The sequence below is a fragment of the Hyalella azteca genome, unplaced genomic scaffold, assembly GCF_000764305.2.
Source record: "Hyalella azteca isolate HAZT.00-mixed unplaced genomic scaffold, Hazt_2.0.2 contig2960, whole genome shotgun sequence".
NCBI classification, from domain to species: Eukaryota; Metazoa; Arthropoda; class Malacostraca; order Amphipoda; family Hyalellidae; genus Hyalella; species Hyalella azteca.
This window is the reverse complement of record NW_025933217.1, coordinates 101,451-124,666: the sequence shown is the minus strand read 5'-3', so window position 1 is coordinate 124,666 and position 23,216 is coordinate 101,451. Positions and strand designations below refer to the sequence as shown.

At 40.6% G+C, this 23,216-nt stretch overlaps 2 protein-coding genes across 2 annotated transcripts in view; both read right to left on the bottom strand.

Moving 5' to 3' along the window:
* The window catches only part of LOC108681424, a 28,471-nt gene extending 16,101 nt beyond the window's left edge, over positions 1–12,370 (bottom strand). The window contains exons 1-3 of the mRNA XM_047885745.1: positions 11,949–12,370; positions 3,953–4,017; positions 2,617–3,656 (exon numbers count right to left, since the gene is read on the bottom strand). Of these exons, the coding sequence (XP_047741701.1) occupies positions 2,617–3,656; positions 3,953–4,007 (1,095 nt within the window). The 5' untranslated portion in view covers positions 4,008–4,017; positions 11,949–12,370. The remainder of the gene's footprint in view (positions 1–2,616; positions 3,657–3,952; positions 4,018–11,948) is intronic.
* Positions 7,021–9,055, bottom strand: LOC125179595 (transcription initiation factor TFIID subunit 1-like). The gene is made up of 2 exons (XM_047885744.1): positions 9,051–9,055; positions 7,021–7,444 (listed from the first exon to the last, which is right to left on the bottom strand). The coding sequence occupies exons 1-2, from the start codon at positions 9,053–9,055 to the stop codon at positions 7,021–7,023; spliced, it is 429 nt and encodes a 142-aa protein (XP_047741700.1).
* Positions 12,371–23,216: the final 10,846 nt, after the last annotated feature.

Here is a 23,216-nt window from a genome sequence, read left to right as displayed (position 1 = left end):
CATGACTTGTTATTTGTGACGTTCAGCATCACACGTTGAGCATGACTCATTTTTTAAGACGTTCAACATGACATATTGAGCATGACTCGTCAAACATGACGTATAGCATGACTCTTAAGGCAAGATATGTTAGACAAACATGTCAGTTAGGTACTGTTGTTATCTCTGAGCCTTTCATGTTATTAATTAGTTATTAAACAATCAGCACGTCATCCCTAATGAGATTTTTAATGAGGCGTCGCAATAATACGTTTGTCGCCATTTTGTTTCATCCCCACGACTGCTGTGGATTTTTTTCTCAATGCAACACTACAATGAGAATGTTTTCAGATCTATTTTTCAGATCAGAACAATGATTAATCTTTCAGATCTTGGTCACTAAAAAGCCGGCCACCAGATGGCCGCCTATCATTCTGCCTTAATTTTTTATCTTCTGATGATTACGGATATTGTACATATTGTTGGCGAAGCTAATGAATACTTTCAACAATATTGCGTCAGTGAAATTCCCCGAATCATGAATTTCGAAATGTTTAGATTTATTGAACGATATATACTTTATGAATAAGGAAAATACACTGAGAGAAATGGGCGGGTCTGGATGACCCACTTTGATGAGTCAACCGCGTCCGAAAATCGATGCACTTTTTTGACTCACTTGCCCCATTTGTGGGTCATACTGACCCATTAAATTCCAGGCATGACTCACTTGTGACGTCAAATCTCTTATGACAATGACGCCACCCGTAGCATGGATACGTAGTTAGCATCTGAGCGTCAGAGCGATTTAACGCCACAAGTGAGTCATGCTTGAAATTTAATGGGTCAGTATGACCCACAAATGGGGCAAGTGAGTCAAAAAAGTGCATCGATTTTCGGACGCGGTTGACTCATCAAAGTGGGCCATCCAGACCTGCCCATTTCTCTCAGTGTAAGCTCCAGTGGCTGCAAGTTGACTGCAACCTCAAATGTGTGTAGAACTATAGCCACTGCAATGATTTAAATATATAACAACAAAATACGACAAATGGGCCTCGACATTATTACTAAATTTATTTTAGCTCAAAAATGTTTAAAGTTTCAGTATTTTAGCCAAAAATATTCAATGAAGCAGTAAGATTAATAGCAAAAAAATAAGTCGACGAACAAATTTACTACTTCTTGTGCTTAGTAATCTTGAAGTATGAAGTTTCGACTAGCACCGTCGCACATTCGCACGCAAGTCGTAAGTTGAATTTTATTTAACAATTCGTTTATTTATCTAACTTATGTTCTATTATGTTTCTATGTTCTATTATGTTTCTAACTTATGTTCTTATTAAAGCTTATGGTATTCGCCTAACCCTCGCTCTACTCATTTAACGAATATTCTGTTCATGTAACCTGTGTTCTATTCATTTTATTCATCTAAACTATGTTCTAAAATTCCCACATCTGAGAGTTAAACTTTAGAGTTGTTAAAGGAAGAGTTCACTAGCTTCGTCCACATAGACGACGATGGTGTTAATGGTTGGTCTCGTGAAAATATGTTTACATGTTAAGAACATTTTTATGTGAGCATGTTTACTTGTTGAGAATATTTTTATGTGAGCATGTCTACATGTTGAGAGCATTTGATGTGAGCATGTTTGATGCCTCGATGCTCGTCACTTATTTATCTAAGCAACATTTTTGATGCCACGTTAACGCAGGATTTTGCGTGTTCAAAGCAAATACTTCACTTGGTAATTAAACTAATATGTATTTTTTCGGTTGCCGTTGGCACAAACCGTAAGCTATACAAATGTTAAAGTTTGCTGATCGGAATTCGAGGCAAAGCTTTCGTCACTGAATAGAATAGCTCCAAAATTCAGGAAATTAAGAATCTTACAAAATTTAGAATAAATTAAGGAGATAGAGCGCAATTGTAAAAAATATTCTCAAGTAAACAATTGGATAGAGAAATTAAGGTAATTTTGTGTATTTTCGCGAGTACATCATCAAGTCGTTCTGAGATCCGCTGTGAACAACATTTCCAAACCTTTTCATACACGTCAATCCATTCATCTGATCACCGGTCGTCGCTATAAATGACATATTCACTGCCATCCACCTCTGCCCTATTATTAAATGCTATCCCTTTGCTTTCCACGCGCATTAATCTGTCACCTGTCATCCCACTGTCTACTGACTGTCCGTCACTAACTGACCTCTATCATCCATCTGTATACCGTCTATTCATTCCTTACTACTATTGCCATTTACCTGCCCACCGTCTGTCCGCCACAACCTGACCCCTGACGTCTATACCTGCCTACCGCCTGTCCACCACTACCTGACCCCTGACGTCTACCTGCCCACCGCCTGTCCACCACTACCTGACCCCTGACGTCTACCTGCCCACCGCCTGTCCACCACAACCTGATTCCTGACGTCTACCTGCCCACCGCCTGTCCGCCACAACCTGACCCCTAACGTCTACCTGCCCACCGCCTGTCCACCACTACCTGACCCCTGACGTCTACCTGCCCACCGCCTGTCCACCACAACCTGACCCTTAACGTCTACATGCCTACCGCCTGTCCGCCACAACCTGACCCCTGACGTCTACCTGCCCACCGCCTGTCCGCTACTCACCGATCGCTGTCCCAAGTTGTTGACGAGGCATGGGAGGATGGCCGTGACGCCGCTGTAGGCCGTCACGTTCGTCGGTGTTGCGCGGTCGATGTAAGGCGCCGTCGCTGACACCTCGCCCAGATTGCGCACATGCGGCGACGAATCGCCCAGTTCGTGCAAGTGCGGCGACGCCTCGTCCAGCTCATCCGCAGGTGGTGACGCCTCATCCATCTCGTCCGCAGGTGGTGACGCCTCATCCAGCTCGTCTACGTGCGGCGACGCCTTGTCCAACTCGTCCACGTCCCGACGCCGGCGACGTCGACGAGAGTATGGAACGTCTTGTGCCGCAGCACGTCGCGTAGGCAATGCGCGTATCTTCGACATCAATCGAGGGCTCGAGAGATCATCAGGTCCAAAACGAACGCCAGGTATTTTGGATACCAAAGGATCCGACGTGTCTTTTGGAAGATCCAGGACTTCTGTTGCCGGAACCAGCATTTCTGTTAGTAGTTCCCGACCTCCTGTTTCCGGAACCAACGAAACCGTTAGAAGATTCCGGACTCCTGTTTCCAGAACCAATGAATCCGTTAGAAGTTCCCGCCCTCCTGTTTCCGGAACCAAATAGTCCGTTGCAAGATCCCGGACTCCAGTTGCCGGAACCAACGAATCCGTTAGAAGTTCCCGTCCTCCTGTTACCGGAACCAACGAGTCCGTTGCAAGATCCCGAATTTCTGTTACCGGAACCAACGAATCCGTTAGAAGTTCCCGACCTCCTGTTACTAGAACCAACGAGTCCGTTGCAAGATCCCGGACTTCTGTTACCGGACCTATCAGTCCTCGTAACTTGCCAGCATCTCTTTCATGTCGCTCATGCGACTGGATTCTCTCATCAAACTTTTCATCATTCAGATTCTTGTGGAAACTAGACTCTGAAACGTTGAGGTCGTGAGTCGTCAGAGTTAGACTCGTGGCAAGATTCGCAGCATTCGTGTGCGGTGTATTTAGAGATGACGAATTGCCGCATGCACTCACCGCTGATGCACGAATGTGAGTAAGTGAGACTGAAAAGAATTTGCAATTTTCAAATTTAAAGAAATTATGGATTAATAAAAAAAAATGCATTCACATCTTTCCTTTTTAAATCTTTATATTTTTATAAGTGATTGAGAAATTTTACGACGTAGGAATCAAAAATGTTAGTAGGTTTTCCTCATGAAAACTAAACTTGTATCTTAATGGACGTGTTTATTCTTGAGCAATATATATGAATATCGGTAAAATAATATTCTTTCAAAGTTGAACGAATGTAAAATTTTCAAAATCTTAAATATGAGTCAAAATTAAATGTTTAACAAACCTGTGTACCATAACAGCACGGCGGTCATCGTGGCCGCCATCTTTATTTCGGCCATCTTGTGTTCTCTGCACACAAAGTAAAACACATAACATTATTTCGATTTGAAATTAAAAATAATTTCAATACAAAAAATAAACATTACTATTAGAATTTTCAGTTTATATAATACTATCAATTTAATTGTGTTAATTGCACGAAATATCGTATCCTACGATATAAAGTCCTGAAAGCACAGGTACAGCGTACATGTACTACAGAAGTACAGGGTACAGCGTACATGTACTACAGATGTACAGGGCACAGCGTACATGTACTGCAGATGTACAGGCTACAGCGTACATGTACTACAGATGTACAGGGCACAGCGTACTTGTACTACAGATATACAGGGTACAGTTACTGCATGTCTGTCATCGTCTACCATCGAGCGCGTAACTCCTCCCGCGCGCCTCATAATAGTGAGTTGAAGTAGGCCCGGTGAAGGCCTACTTCAAGTCACACCAGTTCAAAGTTCAAACCTTTGATCCGTTTGAATAAATTATATATTTAATATGCTTCGTCTATTACTCACTTCCTTGCTCTTTTATCACACACAATATCCCATTATTATGATATTATCCTACCATTATAGCCTGCAGGATCCTCTTCCGTATAGGATCACAGGAATTATGGTACAAGAATGAAGATGATGAGGGAAACGAATATTGAGAATGATGAATGATAAATGGGGTAAGTGAGTGATGAGACACCGTGGTTGATAGAGTGGGTGACCACGGGGGAAGAGAGGGGAGCAAGCGAGGGAGTAAGTGATGGATCCCGCAAGGGATTTGGGGGCTGAGTGGGGGAGGCAGAGAGGGGGGCTAGAGTGGGGGAAGCAGAGAGGAGGGCTGGAGTGGGGGATGTACAGGGGAGAGTGGGGGAGGCGAAGGTGAGAGGAGAGGGGAGAGAGTGGGGTAGACAAGGGTGAGAGGGGAGAGTGGAGTAGACGAGGGTTAGAGGGGAGAGTGGGGTAGACGAGGGTGAGAGGGGAGAGTGGAGTAGGCGGAGGTGAGAGGGGAGAGTGGGGTAGGTGAAGGGGAGAGGGGAGAGTGGGTATAGACAAAAGTAAGTCATCTTGGGCAGCGGTAATTTACCTGGAATTGCAGGTGTCGCTTCCAGGCCTGTCATCGGCCTGGAATGGGAATGGAGTGGCGAGGGGAGGAAGGGGGTGAGGGGAGGGGGTGAGTTTAAGTTGAGCCAATTACTGGAATAAAAAATCAGCGAAGAAATTATTTGCCAACTTTTGTGTTATGAAGAACCGCGAACTTCTCGTCCGTAATGACAGGCAATTTCGTGCTACTGCACAACAAATATTCAGACATTTCCTGTCGCCATGGAGCTGTCAGCACAATACTTGTCAGCACGCCAGCTGTCAGCACGCCAGCTGTCAGCACGCCAGCTGTCAGCACGCCAGCTGTCAGCTCCAGCTGTCAGCACGCCATCTGTCAGCACGCCAGCTGTCAGCACGTAAGCTGTCAGCACGCCAGCTGTCAGCACGCCATCTGTCAGCACGCTGCAGCTGTCATGCTGCAGTTGGCATAAGTAAAGCATGTCGGCGACTCGTCACCCTGCACGCCAGAATCACCCTGTATGGTGATTAAGGCAGGGGGGTAAAGGGGGGGTTACGGGGGTCAATATGGCGGCTCAAAAAAGATCAATGGACACTGCAGAATTAACGCAAGGTAATGGCAAGTAAATTGGTCAAGCCAACCGAGACGAGACGTTGCGAAGGGGACGCGCGTGTGTAAGTCGTGCGGTAGAAATCAACTCGAATAATTTAAATTTCTGTGGCAAATGTTACATATTTTTGTCGTTCTCTGCTTTCATTGGGACTAATGGGATCATATTAGGGTACTATTATAACGAGGTGGTTGATATTAGGGGTACTACTACGCCTTATATAATGGGTCTGCTAAATAGTGGGTATTGCGGCCTAAAAGTGAGAGACGAGATTTATTCAAAAAGTAACGTTGATATTCGTAACATATTACATGTCTGAAGGCATTAAAGACATCAACGCAATTAGCTCTGCAAACAACATTCCAGCCCAGGAACGTTGCGAGGAGCAGGATAAATAAGTCGTTCAGTTCTGCACATGAGTTGCCACCATCATTTAAGTCGCCATCCTTCAAGATAAGCAATAGGCCTCTTTGCAGAAATATGAAGGAACTTTTTTTTAACATTAAGCCACCTTTGTACTTTCTTCTTGCTGCTCAAAAACCACAAAAATTATTTTATATCGGTATTACACAAATTTTATTGCATCTAGACGACTTTAATAGATTGCTGGACTATGGCGACTTTTGTGACAGTAAAAGCGAAACTTTCATGGCAGTTCGAACGTAACCTTAAATGATGAGCAGGAGGTGCTAGTGCACGGCAAGATGGGCAGGAGGTGCTAGTGCACGGCAAGATGGGCAGGAGGTGCTAGTGCACGGCAAGATGGGCAGGAGGTGCTAGTGCACGGCATGATGAGCTGGAGGTGCTAGTGCACGGCATGATGAGCCGGAGGTGCTAGTGTACGGCATGATGAGCAGGAGGTGCTAATGCACGGCATGATGAGCTGGAGGTGCTAGTGCACGGCATGATGAGCAGGAGGTGCTAATGCACGGCATGATGAGCAGGAGGTGCTAGTGCACCGCATGATGAGCTGGAGGTGCTAGTGCACGGCATGATGAGCTGGAGGTGCTAGTGCACCGCATGATGAGCTGGAGGTGCTAGTGCACGGTAACGTCTCAAGGTTGGTGTGACAATAAATAATGAATATTTTGGGCTATTTCACGCTAAAAAATATTCGCAGAAATTGCCAAATTTAAACGATTACAATTACATGGCACAGCTGTGCCATGTAATTGTATTTCAGCTGCAGTGGTGCAGCGGTGCTACAGCTGTGCGATGTAGCTGCGCTACAGCTGTAGTGTGGTGCAGCGGCATTACAGCTGCGTGGAGCAGCTACTCTACATCTGTGTGATGAGCTGCCTTACAGCTGCGAGGCGCTGCTGCGCAACAGCTGGTGGAGCAAACAGGTGCTATAACCGCTCGGCAGGTGCGGAGTGCAGCTGTTCTTCAGCTATTTGGTTGAGCTTGTTAACAGCTGCGTGATAGCTGTTTATTACAGCTGCTCTACGCTGTGTGACGTTCAGTCGCGTGCGTGCGCTCCCGTATAAGGCAAGCGTGGACTTGTGCTGCGTGGACTTGTGCTGCGTGGACTTGTGCTGCGTGGACTTGTGCTGCGTGGACTTGTGCTGCGTGGACTTGTGTTGCGTGGACTTGTGCTGCGTGGACTTGTACTGCGTGGACTTGTGCTGCGTGGACTTGTGTTGCGTGGACTTGTGTTGCGTGGACTTGTGTTGCGTGGACTTGTGCTGCGTGGACTTGTACTGCGTGGACTTGTACACTGCGTGCTGCACACACAAGTGCTGCCTGGACTTGTGTTGCGTGGACTTGAATTGCCTGTTTTTTATTGCGTGGTTTAGTTTAATTTTTAGACCTAATTTGTGCTTGTACTGAAAGCGATTAATGGAGCGAATATTTCCGTAAATTGATTTTCAATATATTCTCGATAAACTCCACGCAGTTTGGACCGAACATTTAATTTACTTGACACTCCCAATAAAGTTGATTGAATTCCAATTTTCGTTGATCCCTAAATCCTCTGGATTTAGAGTTGATCTTATACTTGTTTCAGATTAACTTTTGGTTTTAATTTCCCTTTCCAAAAATATATATTATAAGAAGATTTGCGTGATTCCAGTATTGAATAATGAATGAATGAAGCTAAATAAATCAAGGTTGTTAAGTCATTTTATTATTGAAAAATGAGTGCAGTTCATCCACGATTTAATTAGTTATACCTATGAAAAATATGCATATTTTCTTGTTATTACCAGCAATAAATTGATGTATGGTTTGATATAGATCAAAGAATTTCTTGTCAAATGCTATCGTCTAAAATGTCTATTTAAATTAATCTAATAATGGTTAAACTTTCTTTATTCTATGAGCCTCATATCCCATGATCATCGCATTTTAATTGAAAATCTCTTCCGATGAGATCCAGTCTTCTAGTGGGCGATTGCACGTGCTCCTTTGACCTTGTCAGACGAGACTTTTAAACTTCAAAGTCTTTTTTCCTAGGTTTTATGTAGTCCTGTACGAATAAGAATTAAGGATAATGAATAAGCCATATGATGACTTGGCCGTAGTTGCAATGCAAATAAGCGCTTTAAATAAACCTTCACACTCAGGCCTATATTTTAGACGAATACTGATGGAAACTGGATACGATGCAAACATGGGACCTGCGAGTTAAAGTCGACGTGCTTGTGAATTTTAGATGAGTATATTAATACGAAGTAAAAACCTGAGTATTTGAGTGTACACATTGGGATGCTTAACGCGATATTGCTCGGGATACTTGCCTAAATTTAAGAATGTCAGCTTTAATTAATGTCAGCTTAAAAAATGTCTGCTTTAAGAATGTCTGCTTTTTTAAGAAATTGCTGCATTTGCTACGAGCGTGTCTATTTCAGCGTTAGCACTCTCTACACATATAGAAAACTCTAGGGTGGGAAGAGAACTTGCGTAAGCCATGAATTAACAACTAATAATTTGCACGTGCTATTTGAATGCTATGTAAGTGAAGTAAACGGCTTAATTCAGCCTTCTATCCATAATTTAACGTAAATCGCATCCCAGTACAAACTTAATGTCGCTAATGCCGTGCTAAAAAGCTAAAAGGAGTTAAGCCTCTTGACAAGCGAAAGAGTTGTTAATAGAATGTCTGTACGGAAATTAAAGGAAATAAGTTGGTACGACGCATCTATGATCTCGAAATTGTTCATTATGAATGTAAGAGGATGACTTCATGTTCAAGTGACAACAAAGCATTGCTATTTAACGAATTCCTTTTTAACACTACTCAGCCATTGCGTGCTCACCAGGCATCTGACATTAATATTACGTTAAAAAAACATTGTTTCAACACAATCAAATCGTAATCAACGTTGTTCAGCGTTATTCAGGGATTATTCAGTAGAGATACCATCACATTACGCACGCCATTGTTCAACGCGCTCGTTCATTAATTTGTTATAGTATACATTGTTACTCTTAGTGGCCTTCGTCTCCCCTATACGAGTGGCCGCCAGTGACGCGCTCTTAACTTCAATTGAGGTTTCAGTTATTAAAGAATCTTGACACACGTTGTCTTAACTCTTGCCAGCTGTTTGTGTATCAAGTGTCATTGTGTCACATGTTTTTGTGCTAAGTGTAATTGTTTCACATGTTTTTGTGTCAAGTGTTTCATTGTGTCACATCTTTTTAAGCTAAGGTCATTGAGTCACATTTTTTGTATCAAGTGCCATTGTGCCACATGTTTTTATGCTGAGTCTCATTGTGTCACATGTTTTTGTGTCACGTGTCGTTGAGTCAAGTAGCGCAGTCTCACGTGCATTAATGTAAAGCATCCATGCGTCAAGCGTCTTTGTACCGGATACCAAAGCATTATGTATCGACGTTAACAGTGAATTATTTCCTCACCTTACTTTGACAAACTACATCGGGTCTAAAGGCTTACTAACAATCAACATTGTGTCCGACACATTCATCTAATGCTCTAAAATTTTTGCACTTGTGTTCCAAACTCATACCCTTCACTTGGATGTATTTTAAATGCAGTTGATGTTACATGGTCCTCAGACGCCACAATGACGGACGACTCGTGCTCAGCGCCTTTGTTTTATTTGGCTTTGCCTAGCCCTCCTTTGTGTGACTATCAGCACGCAGCTGAGCTAGTTGTGTATTGAGGTCCATTGATTGTGTGAAAAAGTACAACGGAGCTGCCGTGTGATGTATAAATGTGTGATGTATAACCGTGGAATGCATAACGAGGCGGCCGTGTGATGCATAATCTAATGATGCATTGCAGCTCAATACTAGATAATGGGAGAGTTCCAGGTTATGTGTGGGTTATAGCTTGACATTTATAAAGTCAAGACAGTCATGTTACGCAGTCAAAACATAGTCATGCCATGCAATCAAGACACAGTCATGCCACGCAGTCAAGAGACAGTCATGCCACGCAGTCAAAACATAGTCATGCCACTTCAAGACACAGTCATGCCACGCAGTCAAGACACAGTCATGCCACGCAGTCAAGACACAGTCATGCCACGCAGTCAAGACACAGTCATTCCATGCAGTCAAGATGCAGCCATGTCTAGCAGTCAAGACACAGTCATAGCACGCAGCCATGATTTATATGTATCCTTCTAAAGAAAATAATGTATCGTACGCAGACAATAATTTACAGTTTGCAGAACCAAAATATATCGCTCGAAGAAGCGCAACATTCGCAAACAAATTATATCGCTCTTTTAAGCCCTATATATCTTTTTTATTAGCTCAGTGTATCGTTCCAGTAAACTCATGTTATCGTAAAAATGGGTCCAAGCTAGCGATTTCATGAACCCAAGGTATCGCTGGTATGGCCCTAGGTATCGCTGGTATGGCACAAGGTATCGCAGTAAGACCACAACGTATCGCTGGTATGGCACAAGGTATCGCAAGTAAAAATACACGGTATCGCTGATTTGGCCCAAGGTATCGCTTATATGGCCCCAGGTATCGTTGGTGCGGGCGCAACCTATCGTTGTTACCAGCTCGTCATCACGAAGCAGTAGTGCAGAAGCAACCGCTCCCTCGTGGGTGCCGCTATCTATTATACGAAACATGGCTTGATTCAAGCCTACAATGGGTTAACTAGGCATCAAAAGAAGCTTCTATAGGACACTACAACCGTTCAATGAGCACGCCGCTCCAGAAAATGTTTATTAACTATTCGGTTTATTATAAATTTTTTTCGTAATGAGTTATGTTCCAGACGACCTATTTTATTTAAATCTGTGTCCCATAATAGATCTAATGATCTATGTAGTTTTCTTGCTGCTGCAGGCTCGTGTACTAGGTTTTTTTATAGACATTATTTAATTAGGTCAACTGCCTCTGTTCTGTAAAGTCTCCCGTGACTCCATAGAGTAGGTACTGACATGATCCCCTCTATCTATTCACTCACTGGCCCCCACAAAAAACAACATAGCACTAATATTTATTAAAGTGTCAGATATTTTTTAATTTTAACAATCAAAATTCCTACAGGTGCAGTATCTACAACTTAAAAATTACCTCATTGATGATTTTTCTAAGTTTGGGAAATTTGACCTCACCATAGAATTTTAGAGGCCAAACTCCTTCAAGTTTGTCTCAGTAATTGAGACTAGGAATTTAAGTTGCTAATCTCAATTCCTAGGAACTCTCAATTCTTGGAATTTCCAAGAATAATTTTTCCCGGGCATTTCATTTTTCACGGTCTTCATCATACGAAATTATTTAATCATTAACACTTCCAAATCATTACAATATTCATTAATTTAATTACTACAATAACGGTCCTTGAAAACACACTTCTCTAAATCAGACGGTTATGCCAGTTCCTCTCGAGCCTCAAAAATCACTTATTTGAAAAACTTTTATAACAAAATTCCATTCAGATACCATGCAGATTTTTGTCGCAGAAATCCCACGTTTTCGGGCTTCTATTGTTATGGAAATGAACACAACTGAGGCCTAAACTGCAAGGCCAAAAGCTGGGTCGATTCAATCTCATTTCCGGAACACAACAACTGCTTTAGAACGTTAACATTTATCGGAGAAGCAGAGACGGCCGATCTTCGTCGAGCGCTAAGCCAATCCCAAGGGCCCCCTACTTCAAAATTTATGTGCAATTCACTGAGAGAAACACAGGTCGGAGGTTTTAAATTAGGTTAAATATTTCACTTTAAATTAAAGAAAATAAATTTAACATATTCATTTCATTAATATGCCAATTATGGTGGCAGTGAATTTTGCGAAATTCGATGCCACCATAATTGAATTTGGTAAACTTGATAGCACTCACCTTAGCTGAGGAGACGGTGAGAGGGTGGCGATGAAGGTGATTGTTGGCTCTGAGTGGTGATAACACTGAGTGGTGATAGCACTGAGTGGTAATAACACTGAGTGGTGATAGCACTGAGGCGCGATAGCACTGAGTGGTGATAGCACTGAGTGGCGATAGCACTGAGTGGTGATAGCACTGAGGGGTGATAGCACTGAGTAGTGTCACTCTAAATAGAGGCTTCGATTATTCAATGAATGGAACAGACATGAAGGCTCTTACATTGTACGTGTGCGAGTCTATGAGTGAACAAAACAATTTGCACGGGATAACACTGACCCACTTACAGTAAAAGTAGCGAATTATTGCAAAAAATTGCCAAACGTATTTCTTATGAACTTATTTCTCGACTTGAGGGACGCTATCGTTAGCACAAAAATAAAATGACCGACCATTCATTATATAATTAGTTATTACTACCTATTGATGATGAATTACTTTCATTAATTTCGTTTTTTGAATGAAGAAGGTGATTTGTGGAATGGTGATTTGCGGGCTTCACTGACTATGGGTTGATATAAAGAAAAAAATTGTTCAACTATAAACTTTATTAAGTTTTTTGTGTAGTTGTTGACTTAGAAAGATTTCCGTGTCGAAGTGTATGAACAAAATAAAAATTTTCGACCTCAAAGCTACACGAAGTAATTATTTATAATATTATATATAATATAGTTCACAATCGTAATAATAAAATTTTCATACAGGAATCGGATATTTTCATACGGAAGTCGCCATTTTTCAATTTTAAGTAGTCTTTTTTTTTCAACCAGACGACTGATTGTAATTTTTTCGGAGCGCGTCACATCTAATTTGGTTATTATTTTTCGCGTCGAAATTTGGCTTCCTTTCGCACACTTTTTGTCTTGCGTTTTTTCGTCTGTAGGAAAAAGTTAGGTTTAAATTATTTTAAAAAATATTATCTTATGTTGCTTAGGTACAGCTTGAATTTTATCATTGATTCCGTTAATTTTTTTCCTCCATTATAAATATTTTCAGAATGTTCTCCGTCACATATTTTCCTTGACTTCTTCCTTGTTGTATAATCTCTTACATGTGGAACAGCCTCCCTGATAGCATCGTTGACGCTCCGAGTATGAACATCTTCAAAAACATTATGGAAAGATCGGGTTCCAAAGGCCGGATCCCTTGTGAATCAAGTCACGAAAAGTTCAAGAATCGGCAACAGGCCATGGGCCTATTTCTTCAACGCCGACACTTCTATTCTATTCTTCTCTACCTCTCAGGATATGCCCTTATTGAAGCTCAAATTCTGGCTCCAAACGTACCTCCCATTGTCTTTCATTTATCTCCCACTTAACCCTAGAATTTTCTACTTCGCATCTCTTTCTAACGTAAATTTCACCGCAAAAAAAATCCTTTATACACGGAATTTCCCTATCTAACGTAAATTTACCTGCAAAAGACTCCTTTCTACACGGAATTTCCCTAAAATAACGCACACCACCCGCGGCGCCAACGTCGTCCATCTGGGCGACGGTCGCACCGAGATACGCAGGACCGTTTTTCTTGCCATCCTCTCGTCAGCGTCACCTCATCCTGACCACAGCGCCGCCCTATATTCCTGTTACTGATAGATCTTTGCTAAGAAACTCCAAATATATTGTTAAATCAAAAAGTAATATGTATTAGAATTGAAAATAAATAATGAGATATATGGGACTTACGAATTACTAGACAGTATGAAGATTTACCAATTCGATAAGGATTTCATTTTATTGCCCAATTCTAAAATTTTGTGTACAGTGGCGGAAATGGCTATACGACCTCCATTTTTCTTCTGAATATTTTTTCTTGCATAAAAAATACTGGATTCAAATTATAAGAGGTTAAACTACATTTAAAAACGGTTCCAACGCTATACGAAAAATAAATAATTTTTTCATAATAAATGAGAAGAAATTATGAAAATTAGAAATACATCGGTGGAAATGGTTATAAGACCATGAACGGTTTTTCCGTTTTGGGTCCCATACACTCGGTTTAATAGGCAATCTTACCTCTTTTCGCCTTAAATACCCCAATGCATCTTCTCCCCATGCGATTTACCAAATAATCCAGAGTCTCTGGAGGAATTTTATCCCAGGAACGAAGGATCCCTTGCCATGATGCCCCATAGATTTTCAATGGGATTGAGGTCATTGTTAAGCACTGGCCAAGGCAACAGGGTAATATTTTGCTCTTGGAACAATTTGTTTGCTGACTTTTAAGTGTGAGTCGAAGCATTGTCTTGCTGGAAAACATATGAACCCTCATGTTTCTCATCGGCAAAAGGGAGAAGATCTTGAAATAGCGGGTGCTTGTATGCATCGGAACCTTGTCTCCCTTGTATAACAGCTAGATTTGATTTTCCCATTCAGCTGAACGCCCCCCAAACCATGACCGAACCAACACCAGATTTCCGCTTGGAAAAGAATTCAGGCTTACGGTCCAGGTGGTGCCAATAGCATTGCCATCCATCTGGACCATCAAGATTGAACTTTTTTCTTCGCTGAAGATAATCTCTCACCGATAAGTACATTTTTTGCAGCTGGTTTAGTCGGTTGACAATATGCTTTTGTTTGAGCATATATTGACATTTTTCCGCTTCATGTACTTGAATTTCTTCGAGTCATGCAATATCTGACGGATGCGTCATGCTGTCACATCAACTCCAGTGGCCAAATTTACAGAAGTAGAGTTATTGCCAGCGTTAGAAGCCTCTGAAAACGGTCGCCCAAGATCCCTGCCAGTTAATTTTGGGGTTGGTCCAAGGAGAATTTTTGATCTGTAGCCGTCCGAATTAGTAACAAATGATTGTACAACGGATTTGGAGCGTTTTATTTATTTGCGATATCCCGTTGGCTTCTAACGTATTTCGCAAAGGCCAAAATCTGCGCCTTCTCGGCCTCTGTGAGTCTTGCAACATTTGGCATCTTTTATACTTCGAGAAAATATAAATGAGGACACTGAACTACACCAGAAGTACCATACGTGGCGAAAATCAGGATGTTCTTTATATTGCTGTACTTTTTAACGTGAAAATATAACAGAAAGATACTAAAATTATGAAAAACCCATCATAGTCTTATAACCATTTCCACCTATAGGTTTTTCTAATTTTCATAATTTATTCTCATATATTTTGACAAAATTATTTTTTTTTCGTATACCGTTGGAACCGTTTTTAAACTTAGTTTAACCACGTATAATTAATATCCAGTATTTTCTATGCAAGAAAAAATATTCAGAAAAAAACGAGTGGTCGTATAGCCATTTCCGCCACTATTCAAGGCCCCAACTTTTGCCATACTTTAAACTTGCAGAATTTTCATTCTGAATTCAAATGTAAATAATTTAAACGTAGATGAAATATTTCTAGTTGTTTTCCACGTGCAACACGATGGTACAATATCCTATGGTTGTTGCAAATATTGTTGGAATTTCGTTGCTTTGGCGCACAGGAAATACAGGATGTGGATCCAACCCGCACTCATGAATGAGGCTCTCACAAACATTCATGAATGACGCCCTTACTAATATTCATGACTGAGCCCTCACAAACATTCATGAATGAGGCTCTAACAAACATTCATTAATGAGGTTCACGCGGTTATCACAGAGGCAGCAGCGGCCGTTAATTAGAAGTTAGTGTTGCAGGAAGGGGCTGTAGCGGCCTAATGTCTCATTCCCGAGGCTTGTTGCTTCTGCCACGCAACTGGCAGTGTCTACTTAACATCATCTCTAATACTTAATAAGGCAGTGAAGCAGTAATGTAGCTAACTGTCATCCACGCATTACTGCGTGATACTAATAACTGCGTGACATGTATTACTTACTTCGTGACAGGTCTACTGCGTGTCCAATATCACTGCGTGACAATCCCTACTACTAAGCTGTAATGCATGATAAAGCTGCAATGTGTGTACTTGCCTTTGGTCAGCATACATGCTGTTTGCATCAGATTATGTAAACATTAAACCAACAAACCTCATCACCCAACTGATCAATGCTAATGTTTATTCCAATAATCCGGAAGTAATAATTTTTTTCTGCGTATTATTAAATAAATGTATTAAAAATGTAATTTTTGATGATTATTTTCAAAGAATTTGGCGCAAACAAAAATTTTCTGTGCGAATTTCAAAATAATGATAGAAAATAAGCTCAAGTTTGTGCCATAATACGCCAAACACGAATAGAAAAATCAACGTGGATTTATAATTTTTTCAGCTTGTATATACAGTATAAGGTAAATAAAATTAGAAAATTAAAACAAACAAGTTGACCTCGACAAACATTTGTCGAGGTCAACTTGTTTATTTTAATTTTCTAATTTTATTTACCTTATATATACAAGCTGAAAAAATTATAAATCCACGTTGATTTTTCTATTCGTGTTTGGCGTATTATGGCACAAACTTGAGCTTATTTTCTATCACTATTTTGAAATTCGCACTGAAAATTTTTGTTTGCGCCAAATTCCTTGAAAATAATCATCAAAAATTACATTTTTAATACATTTATTTCCGAAACAGTACATAAACTGGGATAAAAATAGCCAACAGAATTTACTGAGTCTTCAAGACACCCAATATTTCAAGTCCATGATTAGTATTATATGAATTCAAGTTTTTTGGGATATATTCATAAGTTGAATGATTTGTAATCATGTGCTAAACTTTGCACGGTAAACTTATATTAGATGGCAAGTATAAAATCTAGATGAATTCCTCACCCACTCTGCATCGGAATATATAAAATTATTTTCTTATTCTAAAAAATCTTCATTAAAATTATTACCGAGCTTCGGTGCCCAGTAATAATTTATTAGGAAAATACGTCGGCTAAAAATGTCGCTAAAACCGGAAGTAGACTGAGAAGCAGGTTGATTACGATCAGAGGTCGTAATTTAAAACGGATTACGAGGCAGCATCCGGATCACAAGAAATGTCATAAGCGCCTTGATCCGCTTTATGAAAAAACACAAATTAGGGGAGAAGGAAATTTACTTAGCCCTTAGATTTAATCCTTGAAGATAAGATTACAAAATATTTATTGGAAATATCGTTCGCATAAAAATGTATTCAAAACCTCATGCGAATACAGACTTTTTTTAAATGCATGCATTTGCAATGGAAATAGTTTCAATTTTGCAACCAAAAAAAATATTTTCCGCTGAATACTCATAATCCATAAATTCAATGACTGAGCCAATGCATTAATTGCATCAATTTTATGTGACCTTCTAACTAAAAACATTTGATCAATTTTTTCGTATTGGAAACGGGTAATTGGTGAATTATAAGATTAATTGTTGAATGTAGCGTAAAATAAAATAAATATGTAAGTATTATCTCCATTCAATATTCATCTGGCTGAATTAGGGTAATTAGTGACTGGTCTCAAAATGTTTATAAAATTTCGCCTTGCGATTATTTTCTGTATTTTCGTATATATATTCACGCGTGCTATGAAATTAAAACTGAATTTATACGAAGCGACGCTCAAAATTTTTAATTAATAAATTTCAGAGGACAAGAAGCAAGTGGCTCTTTTAGAAAACAAATCTGTTTTCTTGATATTATAACGTTCACACAGATAACATTTACGCTCCTAATTATATTCTCGACACATTTATTTATTTATGTGTCGAGAATTTATTTATGTGTCATTTATTTATTTATGTGTCATTTATTTATTTATGTGTCATTTATTTATTTATGTGTCATTAATTTATGGCTATGTTAAATTTCTAACGCATGTAACATTAGACCACGCATTTGACCTCGCTGCATTAGAACGCCACCGACGGCCGGTGATACCCGAGCTGAAGAGGTACGGGAGCTACACACACACACAACCTCACACGACGGCGCCCCCAGCGCAACTGACCCAGGCATTTACCCTCATCCCTCATGTATATCGTTCACTTACTGCATACTCTTACTTTCCTTAGCGCTTTAAATTTAGAATGATTAATTAATTTTAAAATAATTATTATGCACATATTTAAAACTTTTTAATAGCGTAATTAGCGTAATAGCGTTTTATTATTATTATTATTATTATTATTATTATTATTATTATTATTATCATTTAGGCCCGGGAATGATTTTCTTGTCCGGAACGGGAATTGGGAACGAAGCCAACGAGACGTCCTGGAATTCGATGACGTATGATTGAAGCCGAGATGATGCCGTGGAAATTGGATAGCAAAATGATCGAATGAAACCTCAAAATTGAATAACTTTACGAGCAAATATTTTTACCGAATATCTTTAACATATTCTCCTTCTTTTAACCACATTTTAGAGTTTTAAATTCTAGTAAAACAATTCGATTAATATGTGATCTACAAAAATCTAAACAATTTTCGAATAAATCCGAAATGTTGCTATTAAAAACTCTACTTAATAGAAACTCTAAAAACTGAAAACAAAACTTAATAGAAACTTAAAAACTTAAATAATAAAGAACGGAATTTGACGACCATGAACTGTTGTGCCAATCTCACCGCCGTCCGTAAACAAGAAGCGCAATCACCGCAGCCACGGCCGCGCCAGCGTCTTGAATTCCCGCGCAGTTTGCGCGAGAATTCAAGATTTCCATATAAACTGCGTTGCAAAAATTTGATTTCAAATATGGCAATGGCTAAAACCAGGGGAATATATCTGAATTTTTTTATTATGCGTAAAAACGTCGAAAAACAAATCAGAAAAGTATAAATATTCTATAGTATATTCACTGATAAACATGCATGTAGAAACGTACAAATAATTCCGTTACAAAAGCAATAGCCAGTCGTGATGGCTCGAGACAAACTGTTTACACGTAAAAAAACCTTATATATTTAGGAATGAAAGTTTGTTGAAATGAGAACTTCGTCAAAATTCCTGAAATCTCAGATATGAGGGTGACATTTACGCTCATCACAACATAGCCATTTTCCCTATACATTTTTCCTGTGTGTAATCATGTACCAATTTGTAACTCATATACAAATCGCTTATTTCTGTCCCTATCACGAAAACTCAGTTTACGACATAGATTAGAGATACAATTATCGTAACGTTCTTGTGAACAACTCTTGGCTGCAAACGAGGCCGAGTCGCAGTGATCGATGACCGAAGTTTACCGAGCTTAGCAAAAATTTCAGGCTAAGCAGCAGGCGCAAGCCTGAGACCTGCCGAGCCCATCCTAAATACTTACGCAGGTTACGCAAATATTGCCCCCAAAAAATACCGCGTAAGTAGGGAGAGAGTTTGATGAAGATTTATAATAAATGATGCAACAGCCTGCGCCTGTGCGGCTAAAAATTATTACTTTAAAATATCGGCATGATAATATTCTGTATTAGGGGTGAGTTCGCGGTGCGTGTTTGTGGTGTGAATAAAGTGTGTGCGGTATTTGGGATGTGAGGGATGTCCATGTACGGAGTGTGTGGAATGGGATGAATGGATGGATTTTTAGCTTGCGTAGGGACTAAGGGATATGTATGGGATGTGAGGGATGTGGATGGGTTTGAGGGATGTGTATGGGGTGTGTAGGGCGTGTGGGGTATGTATGCTGTGTGGAGAAGAGACTTGTCGACTCTGAGAGGAGATTTGTCCGGATGGAGTCAATGCGCTAACGCGTATATAGGAACACTGAAGGACCTACTGATTTTGCTCTGGAATGCATCGCTGAGAGGAGGAAAATTCCAAGAAACTAAATAGTATTGTACTGATAACTTCCGTCTGCAATATGGGTGAAAGTGTCGGACCCATAATTGTCGATTAGTGACACGAACACCAATGTAATCAAGGTATTTGAAAAAGGTCGTGGCCTTGGTCTAATCGTGGGATTAGAGTAGTATTTGTGTGACGCTGAGCTATTCAATCAAAAACAATATGATTGCCAGCGAAATTGTTCTTGCATCTACCAGTTACTGGAGCATCACCAAGAAATTTTCGCCAAACAGGAGGATGGGGCCAACGTGGACTTTGCAAAGGTTTTGATGAAGTTGACCGCCAAAAAACTAATACTACTCGATCTGGGTCGGAGGAGAGTTTTCGGCGTAGATCCACAACCTTGTTACCGACAGATTACAAGCTGGCGCTTTTGAAGAGGCAAGGTCAAGCGAGCAGAGAGATAAAAGAGGACTACTTCAGGAGACGGTGCTTAATCCGATCTTTTTATTCTTTCACATTGTCGACGTAGACATAGAAGGAAGCACATCATCATTTGCCAACGGTGGGGTACTGATGACGCATGCGGCCAGGGCGGATTGTGAGAAGCATGCAAGAAGGCATGTCTGCAATATATGATTTTGCCCTGATGAACAAGATGCAATTCAACGAGACCAAGTTTGAGTTTCAGTTATATCAGAAGAGTCGGGATTGATCACAGCCACCTGGCATGGGACGGAACACTAGTTGGGGCGAAGCAACTTGTTCGCAGCCTTGGAGTAAAGAAAAGTGCCAAAGTCAAGTTTGGTGACCACATAGTTGCTATAAGTGCAAGCGGCAGGTGAAAGATCGATCGAGTGGATCTTGCGGAACAAAAAATAAAACTATGATCAAACGCTTCAGAGCCCCTGTGACCCCTGTCACGGAGTACTGCTGCCAGCTGTGTATTCCGTTCATAGTGGGATCATTGCGGTAGCTGGAAGCGGTCCGGTGAACCTTCACGTCCGTGGTCAGATGGATGGCAGAAGATGTATGTCATCTTGTACACATGGACAATGATAACCGGACTGGTCCATAACTTTGAGAGTGCGAACTTAAAGATTTTAATTTCCGTACCAGCGAGAGAAGGGAGGAACTGTGATAGATACCCTCATTAATCAACAGAGCTGCTGTCAAAGTTCTATTCAGAGGGACAATCGCTTTCCGAGACTTGTTAAAGGATAGCGAGGTGTATGGTGTGTATGCGGTGCGTATGTGTGAAGGAGTGGCGTGTGGAGTGTGTGGGATGTGTATGGGGTGTGTGAGGGATTGATGGTGTACAGCGTGTGTGGGTGTGTATCGGCATTGGCCACAGTTTTAACTTTAATGGATGTATCTTTTTCTGCAGCGGAACCAATACTGTTATTTTGCGCTGTTGTTAAACCTGCTTTATGACAACATGGATGCTCCATCTCTGCCGTTGGATTATGGGAGGAGAGAAGCTGGCGCGTCCAGTGAGTTTGGAAGTTACATGATGCAGCGCTGGCTGCCCAGTACTCCGTCAAGAGGAAGGTTTTCCTGTCATCTTTGCATGTGTGAAGCAACTTGGCGAGGAAACTCATCTACAAAAATAAGAGTTGTGTAGGCTAATGGGCACGTTTGACGTCGAATAGATAGAAAATTGCTGGCCAAGCAAATAACCAAATTCTTCAGTTCGTTCCATCTAAAGGAGCACTCAACATGTCATACCACAAGCAAGTGTCTCAGGTGAGTTGAACTCACGAGTATGACTCACAGCTGATCCTACAACTCGCAGCAGTGCTACACGCAAGTGTTACACTAGTGTCTTACGAAAGAATAGCATTAGATTGTTACACCGTAGTGTGACGCTTGAGTATAACGCGCAAGTGTCACACTCGAGGTTCCCACTAGCGTATCACACGCAAGTGTCACACTAGAGTGTCACACGCAAGTGTCACACTAGAGTGTCACACACAAGTGTCACACTAGAGTATCACACGCAAGTGTCACACTAGAGTGTCACATGCAAGTGTCACACTAGAGTATCACACGCAAGTGTCACACTAGAGTGTCACACTAGTGTGTCACACGCAAGTGTCGCACTAGAGTGTCACACGCAAGTGTCACACTAGAGTATCACACTAGAGTGTCACACTTGAGTGTCACGGGCGATTGTCTGGCGTGAAAGTAGCGCTGGAATGTCAGCTGCGAGGCTGACGCTAGACGCCAGCACCAGAAGTCCTAAGATTTATGGAGCGCTGCTCGCTATTTACGACCTGCTCGGAACAGCGAGCAAATAATAGCCTCAGTTCTGCCTAAAATAATGTGAGCAAAAATAACATGAGGGAAATTTCCGTCACCGAACAATGGATAAAATTTATGACGAGTTCAAACAAGAAGCATTACATCTCTTGCTACGAGTCGAACCACTCTTCTGAAGCCTACAATAATTCGACGACTGAAGATAATTTATTCATTCTAATCACAATATCATAGAAACGCATCTAGTTACATTTTGTTCCGACCTGCAGTCGTCTGTTCTCTTAGCCCTGATGTTAACTTGTCCGTTCAATCACCAGATTCAATTGATTATGCTTATGCTTCACCCAATTCTTTTTTATTATTAATGCAATTCATATTACTTGTGATTATTGCATTATATCTTGTATGAAAATACTGGTATCAATGTATTTGATTAATTGGTAATATTTTGTACTTGCCATTTTCACAAATTTCGTTATCAGGTCCTTCAATACAGCATTCGAATCAGAAATCTTGCAAATTTTGAGAAAAATCATGAGAGGCTGGTAGATAAAAATGTGTGCGTTATGCCAAAATTTTGACCGCAATTTATAGGGTTCATACTAAGAAATTATGGTATGAGTAAGGTCTATTTTCCATTCTAGAACCAAGTAATTACACACTAAGCTACAAACACTGAATTTAGTACCCATCCTTCACTAAACTAACATTGCTTCGTATCCATCCTACACTAAACTAACAAAGCTTCGTATCCATCCTACACTAAACTAACAAAGCTTCGTATCCATCCTACACTAAACTAACAAAGCTTCGTATCCATCCAACACTAAACTAACAAAGCTTCGTATCCATCCTACACCAAATTTGTTTCATAGTAATTCCATTGATACCTAGGAACGGTATTCGAGTTAAAATTTACTTCGACCAATAAAATATACGTTATATACGAAGTTCATTAAATAATTTCGACGATCCTTATCTATGCAAGGATAATGAATGCAGTTCGTGGCAAACGCTGGAGATTTATTTATTTACTTACAAGGCACCTGGGGCGTACTCGCACACGAACATGTCCTTTACACATCATTTGCACGCAATATAAGCGACACGCACACGTCTTGTTCAAGTCATTCATACATCACGAACACATGGTGCACAAATCATGCAACGTCATCCGCGCTTATCATTCGCGCATCTTGAACACGTCTTGCCCACGAAATGTACACGCCATGTACACATCAGACACACGTCTTGTACACGTCATGCATAATTCACAAATACATCGTGCACACTACATGCA